The sequence below is a fragment of the Thunnus maccoyii genome, chromosome 9 (genome assembly GCF_910596095.1).
Source record: "Thunnus maccoyii chromosome 9, fThuMac1.1, whole genome shotgun sequence".
Taxonomy (NCBI): Eukaryota; Metazoa; Chordata; class Actinopteri; order Scombriformes; family Scombridae; genus Thunnus; species Thunnus maccoyii.
Genome location: NC_056541.1, coordinates 13716725 through 13725512, shown reverse-complemented (window position 1 = coordinate 13725512; position 8788 = coordinate 13716725). Strand labels below are relative to the sequence as shown.

The following is an 8788-nucleotide window of genomic DNA, read 5'->3' as shown; positions in this document are numbered from 1 at the left end:
ATTCAGCCATTACATTCACACTCTGGTGGAGGACAGGTCATCAGCAACCCGAGAAAATGTTATCCGTGAGAGTTGCAGCAGCTTTGGCCAGAACCCTTCCCAGAAGGGCTGGATTTGTAAGTATTTTATCCAAACAATCTGAATCTGATGGAGATGTTGCAGCATGTTAATTAAATGTCATTGTGAACTTTGTGGGTGTGAAGGGTAACGTTAACGCCGCAGGCCGCTAAGTTAGCTAACTTGGCATCGACTTATCTTTTATAAATAATGCAGCTAAACCGTCTTAACGGATAATGCGTGTTTGTAACATTGAAATTGTTATAATAAATGTGTCTTGACGTTGCCCTTGTGAAGCGGCTTCGTCCTGCAGCAGGCAGCGCTAAAGTTAGCACGCAAGCTAAAGCTAGTCACCAGCTAGCGGCTCATTCAGCCACGCTTTGAAGGTCAGAAAGCCTGTCAGCGCATGTTCTCACCGCTGCACAGCGTTACACTGGCTCGGCTTTTGAATTGCATATTTATTAGTAAATCGCCGCTGCAACATGTTAAGTGTACGTATGTTTGCAATCAGTGTTTACTTAAATCCGACTGTCATTGAATCCAGGTGTCCAAGGCTGTACCGGCCGCTTGCGTCGGGGTCAACCACCTCCACACACACAGACCATGGCTGCAGAAGACAGGTGAGAAAGCCAAAAACATGACCACACAAACGGTATCCTTCTCACTATGGGTCAGCACCCGAAGGTGAATGAAGGTCATTTATTAATACTTTGTTTCCAGAGCTTGTTATTATATTTGCCATGTCATATAGGCAGAATAGCGTACTTCAGGTTTGCATATTTACCCCAAGATTATTGGGACAAACCAGCTCATCAGTATTCATGCTTGCCATTGTTAAGAATTTTAAATGTTTAGCCACCTGATAAATTCACCAAAAAGAGGAAAAACAAAGGTACTATCTAAGTAAAGTGATATTATTCTTTCGCATCGGAAAAATTAACTGACAAAATCACAGCAACATCACAATATCTTAATAATAATCTTAACATCAATTATGATATGTGATCTTTCTGTCGGCCTTAACAATATTTATCCTAAGCTAATGAATGATTTGGTTGCTAAGGGGGTAGGGGGGCAGAATCTCATTACTAATGGGACTGTGGTCCTCATGTTTAGAAAATTGTATCATTTAACTGAAATTAAAGATGATGTCACATCAGAAAGCATTTCATTGTGGCTAAGTAAGATTCAATGACATGCATGTCGGATCTCTCACAGGCACAGCTGAGGTGTCCTCAATCCTGGAGGAGAAGATCATGGGAGCAGACACCTCTGCAGATCTGGAGGAGACGGGACGTGTGCTGTCCATTGGTGACGGTATTGCCAGAGTGTACGGGCTGAGGAACGTCCAGGCAGAAGAGATGGTGGAGTTCTCCTCTGGCCTGAAGGTACGTCGAAAAGGACACTTAAAACACAAAAGGCTATAATATTGAAATGTTTCTGGATTAAGTTCTGAATTTACAGATTTAAAACTATAATACAGACAACCGCACATAATGCATGCAAGACTTTACCATCTGTCCTCCTGAATAGGCAAACCTAAAAAGAACATTGTGTACCTTTTTCCTAAACTAAAAGGTTAAACACTTAGCAGCCTCAAATCATCAATGTCATCAATTCAACTTAAATTCATATATTTATATGCCACTATTGCAATGCGATTGCGATGGCAATCAAAGTCATTGTGCTAACAAGTTTTAATTTTTTTCCTCCAGGGCATGTCTCTGAACTTGGAGCCTGACAATGTTGGTGTTGTGGTGTTCGGTAATGACAAGCTGATCAAGGAGGGCGACATTGTGAAGAGAACTGGTGCTATTGTGGATGTTCCTGTTGGTGAGGAGCTGCTCGGCCGCGTTGTGGACGCTCTGGGAAACGCCATCGATGGAAAGGTTACTGAAGCCATTATTATAACCTCTGTAGTAGAAAATGAAAAATAAACCTATTGTTTGGTCTATGAAAGACTATTTTTAACTGGTACCCATTTAAGCGATACTGTTTCCCATTTATCAGTATATCTTATATTTAAGATTAACAACATTACTGTTGAAAGTAGTGTCATATTTTTAATTAAAACAAAACACTAGGTACCACTGCCTTGAGTGGTAGGCTTGGCTAAAAAAAAAAAAAGCTTTTGTAAAGTGTGCCCTGTTTCTAAATTAGTAAGCATCCACTTGTGTGGTGAAAGACTTAATACCTGAAAATGTTACCAAATCTTGCACTCTTTTTCTTTTATTATGAATAGATATTGTTATTTTCTTAAAATAACAAGATTTGATGGTTTACATTAAATAGTATTTAGTATTCCCTTTAAACGTTGTCAGTATCTTGATTTGATGGTTCAGCTATAAAATGCATATTTCTTTTTTTCTCAGGGTCCCCTGGGCGCCAGCACCCGTAGGCGTGTAGGTCTGAAGGCCCCTGGTATCATCCCCCGTATCTCTGTGAGGGAGCCCATGCAGACTGGAATCAAGGCTGTGGACAGCTTGGTGCCCATTGGCAGAGGCCAGCGTGAGCTGATCATTGGTGACAGGCAGACTGGGTAAATACTTGGAAATAAAGTTCTTACAGAGATTTGAATGTCCTGTGAGCAATCTGCAGACTGTAGCTCAGGTGCAATTGTAAAGACCAGAGCAAAGTTGGTGAATAAGCTTGTAAATATGATTATTTATGTTCACTCTGCAGCAAAACCGCCATTGCCATTGACACAATCATCAACCAGAAGCGCTTCAATGAGGGAACTGATGAGAAGAAGAAGCTGTACTGCATCTACGTCGCCATCGGACAGAAGAGGTCCACTGTGGCTCAGCTGGTGAAGAGGCTGACTGACGCTGACGCCATGAAGTACACCATCGTGGTCTCTGCCACCGCCTCTGATGCTGCTCCTCTGCAGTACCTGGCCCCATACTCTGGCTGCTCCATGGGAGAGTACTTCAGAGACAATGGCAAGCACGCCCTGATCATCTATGATGATCTGTCCAAGCAGGTGAGGGATCAGGTTGCAGTCGTAATGAGAAACCAGAAATTGATTTTAAAATGTTAGATTGTTTTTGATCACAGTTTAAAAATGTTGCACTAAAAGATACCTTGAACTTTAAGGGGCTCTCTATGAACCTCAATAAGAAAATAGGAGCTGTATTCCCAAAAGGCACTCAGTAATTTTTTTTAAATATTTTTTTTCCCTCCTGTCAGGCTGTTGCCTACCGTCAGATGTCCCTGCTGCTGCGTCGTCCTCCTGGTCGTGAGGCCTACCCCGGTGATGTGTTCTACCTGCACTCCCGTCTGCTGGAGAGAGCTGCCAAGATGAACGACAACTTCGGAGGCGGCTCCCTCACTGCCCTCCCCGTCATTGAGACCCAGGCTGGTGATGTGTCTGCCTACATCCCCACCAACGTCATCTCCATCACAGATGGACAGGTTTGTACGAAAGTTGTTTTTATCATTTCAAGTGTTCCTTGATTGTATTCATAAAAACATCTTGTATTACAAAGCTCTTATATTGACTGTTTTCATCTGTCTGTTGTAGATCTTCTTGGAGACTGAGTTGTTCTACAAGGGTATCCGCCCAGCTATCAATGTGGGTCTGTCTGTGTCCAGAGTAGGCTCTGCTGCCCAGACCAGAGCCATGAAGCAGGTAAGATCTGGCTCCGAGACTTGTTTTTAAAAAATGAGCATCTGTATCAGCGTTGCAACTATTTTCAGTGGAAAGTAGCCAAAGCCTGCTGGAAAAGTCATTAGATGTCACATGCTTTGCATCTTTATGACGTCCTGACATAATTGCATACATAAAAATTTTTTAAAAGAAAGTCTAAAGAAAGTTAAGTTAAATTAAACTAAACTGACTAACTAGCTATTTCATTAGCTATTTTTTTCTTTTTAAGCAGCTCCTCAATGTTTATCTAAATCTACCTCCTAATAATGATATTTATGCAGACTGTTGTATCAACTCTAATTGAAATATCATGAATAGAGAGATGATCATGCACTGGCATAAATTCACTATTGTTAACTCTGTCTATTTTGACAAAACAAAATCAAACTTAGTTAAGTTAAATCATTTAGAATTAAAAACAATGAGGATCAATGATTAGTCATTAGATACACACATTCACAGCTCATTCACGACTCTATCTGGCTGATGATTGGTCCATTGAAGGTGCTGCTGCTCTGTCCCACCCACATAACATTCACTGAGAATTACTGACGACTCCCGTCAAGGAGGAATAGAGGTCTGCTCAAAAAGTCACTAAATATGTTGCTAGCTGCTTTTTTTTTTTTTTTAATAAATAAGGTCACTTAAGGGGTCTGAAGTCGCTAAGTTGGCAACACTGATCTGTATGCTCCATGTTCAAGTTTGGCCTCAGTCAATTGTCCTGGAGAAACTCAATCAGGTGGTAGCACACTACAATCTCAGATGATCTTTAACACTTTGTTTCTTTTTACCTCGCAGGTGGCCGGTACCATGAAACTGGAGCTGGCTCAGTACCGTGAGGTCGCTGCCTTCGCCCAGTTCGGTTCTGACTTGGACGCTGCCACCCAGCAGCTCCTTAACAGGGGTGTCAGGCTGACTGAACTGCTCAAGCAGGGACAGTACTGTGAGTGTCGATTCCTTCAAACTTTATTCTCATTTCACAAGAGCAATTGGCAAATCTTGAAATTATGTAATAGGATGCTAGGCTGGTGTTGAAGTTTATGTTAAGTGTCAAAATCAGACCCCTAAACTCTGCCTTCCACCTTTCCTTTAGCTCCCATGGCCATTGAGGAGCAGGTGACAGTCATCTATGCTGGTGTCAGAGGTCACCTGGACAAGATGGAGCCCAGCAAGATCACAAAGTTTGAGAAGGCTTTCTTGCAGCACATTCTCAGCCAGCACCAGGACCTGCTCGCCGCAATCAAGTAAGACCGGTTTCACAGCCAACAATATCTTTTGAATGACTGAGTTTCCAAGTATTGGACCAAAATATTAGACGTTTCCAGGTTAACACTGGTCTGTTAATTGACTTGACCTTTTTTCTATTTCAGGGCTGATGGAAAAATCTCAGAGGCATCAGACGCTAAACTGAAGCAGATTGTACTGACCTTCCTGTCCAGTTTCGAGTAATGGATAGCACTTCTCTTGATCTTCAGTGAGCCACCTGTCTGTGTCCCCATTATGCTTATATATGTGAACACACTGAAGGCCAAAACCTCCATGTACAGATTTCTCCAAATAAAATTTTACAACCCCACTATGCGGTAAGATTGTTCTGATTGTACGCTTAGCTACAGTAAGTTTAGTGTTTCGGTTGGTGCCCTCTGAGCAGATTTCACCAGTAGCAGAAGAGTAATGACATCAGAGAATTAACACTTTTGTTTAAATGCATAAAATGTGTTGAATTTTCACGTCATGCTGAGCATTTCAGTGCATCGAACTACAAAAGTGACTTGATCAAATGCATTATAATGCACACACCATAGTCATGAGTCCTGCTGTTTACTGTACTGTAATGAATTGTTCATAAGAGCATTATCTATGGGAGGGCAAATGACTGGTGTTAGATTTGACTTGAGTGTCTGAGTATTTAAGGGGTGAAGTTCAAAGCCTAGTTTCTCACCTGTGGTTGAAATGATGGGTTGACCTGTTTGATACTGGTAATAAATTCTGTGATACTGTCACAGATTAAATCAATCTTATCTTGTCCTGTCGTATGTCCTGAGCAAGACCATGATCACATTTTTATAAAGTGACAAGTGAGAATGAAAATCAAAATAAACCACCGCACACTGTAATGACTTTACTGTGACTAAATTAAGAGCGAACAACGTGTTTCGTCTGTAGCTTCTTCAGGTTCGCTCAGTGCAACTGCTGAATACTCACAGGTGTGATAAACACATTTGAGTCACACGACTAATTATCACAGTCTTCATTTTCTCAAAGTGAACATTTTACAAAGGGCATGAAAATATACATATTACAAATAACATGATGTGATTAATGTTGCACAAAGTTACAAGAATTACACCATTTTATGTAATTAAACTTCATTACATCCTGTAAACAACTGACTGAATAGGATGGGTAAAATTCCCTAAGCAGAATGGACTACATTACATTACATACATGACAAGTGAGAATATTTACAATGTTGTGGCTGTAGTCGGTCCTGTGAAAACCATATTACATATAAGCCAAAAAACAATCATGAACTTTAAACTCAAAGGATTCATCTTGCATCTTTACTACAAAACATTATGTGAAAATTGCATATGACTGGATGCAACATTTTAAGAATAAGTCTGGTGATTTTTCCATATTTTTCTTGTCATCAACAAATCCCATTTAAAAAAAGACCCAAATCAACATGAACTGATCCTAGTAACAAGTAAAGCCTGATATCTGCAAATGACCTCCACTGTTGTTCAAATAACTAAAAACACATCAATGAGCCACACTGTTTCACTGGGAGACACTTCGTCCTCCCCTCCTTTTTTCTTTGTACTGTCATTATGATGAACACTATTTTGAGTTGACCATTCTGCTGTGGTAAATATCCACAAGAGGACCAAATCCACTGCTGAAAATAGTCCCAAACAAATACAGTATTTGCTCCTGTTTGAGTAACATTTGTGTAAGACTACAGTGCCCAGCAGTTTTTATAAATTAGTCAAAAAATTAATGTATATATTTGAGATGAATTTTACAGGCTTGGAGCTGAGTGCCACATACAGGGTAGAAAAGTCAGAAAACACTGAGACATGGACAAACACACTGTTGGTTTAGGTCTTTTTGTTGGATTTGTTGACAATAAGAAAAATATAGAATATTATCAGCCTTATTCTACAGGATGTCACATTTTGTCCAGCCCATGTATCTCTACTGTCCAGTAGGGGGCAACATCAGTCCTCTTGTATCTCTCAGCAGAGCTGTTTTTAATAGCATGTAACAGTATGTAAGCAGCCAAATGTGAACCCCTACTCTCCATTTTTCCTCATTTTCTCCCTAACCCTTCATACAGTATATACAGTATTGTGCAAAAGTTTTAGGCACTTCTGAAAAGATGCTGTAAAGGGAGGATAATTTCAAAAATAATGCAATTAACAGTTTTTATAAATCAGTTAACTTCATACAAAATTCAGTAAATAGAAGAAACCTAAATGAAATCAGTATTTGATGTGAGCATGCTTTGCCTTTCAAACAGCAGCAGTTCTTGATACACTTGCACACAGTTTTTCAAGGTACTCGGCAGGTCGGTTGTTCTAAACATCTTGGAGAAGTTGCCACAGTTCCTCTGTGGTTTTAGACATCTCAGTTACTTCTGTCTCTTCATGCAATCCCAAACTGACTCCATGATGTTGAGATCAGGGCTCTATGGGGGCCACGCCATCTGTTGCAGGACAGTTCTTTATGACTCTGGCTGTTTGTTTGAGATCATTGTCATGCTGCAGAGTAAATTTGGTGCCGATCAGACGCCTCCCAGATGGTAGTGCATGATGGATAAGAATCTGAACTGCCTAAAACTTTTGCACAGTGCTGTATAATAGAGATGTTACATTTTTAAAAGAGGTTAAAAAGAGAAAAGCCTAAAGATTACTTATCCAGTTCAGTTTTGACACTGACACAGAGTAAACTTGAAGTTGTGTTGTGAAGTTGTGGTAACCTCATCAAAACAAACAGTGGCTGCCAATGTTGATAGTAACAATATTTCTTCCTATTTTTCATGTTTCCTCCTGTTTACTCCAGACAGCACCAGATATGATAATTTGCATTTCAGGTGCAGTGAGAGCCTTTGCATTCAGACCTATTTTACATTTACCTCAACATCAAAGTAGCATATCAGGAAAGGGTGGATTATTGAGGAGGGCCTGTGTTTGTTTTTGTCTAGGGCCCCTGAATAATTCCTTGCTTCAGTCATCACAATCACCTCATTTCTCATGACTGATATTATTTTCCTTCCTCTCCCTTGTGGTCTATTTCTCTTTTCTACTTCCCTGTCTCCTCTCAAGCAGGAACCAAATGAAACAGATTACGTTTCAAGCGAGTACTTCTCTCAGGGTTTCTCCGTTCTCCACTCTTTCATAGGTGGAGTTCAACACCACCACATTCATTATGTTTAAAGTATGTGTAAGCAACAAAAGTAGCCTGAGTATAGTGTGGAGAAAATTAATTTGAGCAATTATTGAAGTGATCATTCCTTTGCATACTGCATTCTGAGTTGCTTGTTTCTCCAGAGGCATCACTGCCTGGCAAGATAATGTGAGACATGTGACGAAAGAGTGGATGGAGCGGGATGTCAATAAGGACTATTGTCGAGGTCAGCATGACAACAAGAGAGAGCTCTGTGGAGCAACAACATGACCGGTCAGGTTTCAGACGTGGGGGAGGTAGAAGTGATGCCACAATGAGATTAACTGTTTTGTTTGTTTGTTTGTTTGTTTGTTTTGTGGAGACCTGATGCAGCACCCATGAAATATTTCTGATTATGTCACATGAATCATTTTTTTCTAATTACCTAAAAATGAGAATGCATATAATCTGGCTTTTTAGATTGATAGATTGATCTCCCCGTGAAAATTCACCCTTTCTTTCATTTTAAAATGCTACCTTTCTACATCCATGCCCAGTTCCCTTTATGATTTGCTTGCATAGTTTCAAATAAAAGTGCTTAGAGAGGTATGTATAAGACACTCAAATATCCCCTAAATAGCGCTGCATGTTGGAGACTTTTGTATCTTAAATGTGAACACAAAGAGTGCT

At 40.2% G+C, this 8788-nt stretch overlaps 1 protein-coding gene across 1 annotated transcript; it reads left to right on the top strand.

Moving 5' to 3' along the window:
- LOC121904598 (ATP synthase subunit alpha, mitochondrial-like) lies at positions 1-5722 on the top strand. The gene is made up of 11 exons (XM_042422429.1): positions 1-116; positions 602-677; positions 1276-1445; positions 1773-1946; positions 2430-2596; positions 2740-3040; positions 3247-3471; positions 3581-3688; positions 4505-4649; positions 4800-4950; positions 5077-5722. Exons 1-11 carry the CDS (start codon positions 57-59, stop codon positions 5153-5155), a joined length of 1656 nt encoding a protein of 551 aa, XP_042278363.1. The 5' UTR covers positions 1-56; the 3' UTR covers positions 5156-5722.
- The last annotated feature ends 3066 nt before the right edge of the window (positions 5723-8788 follow it).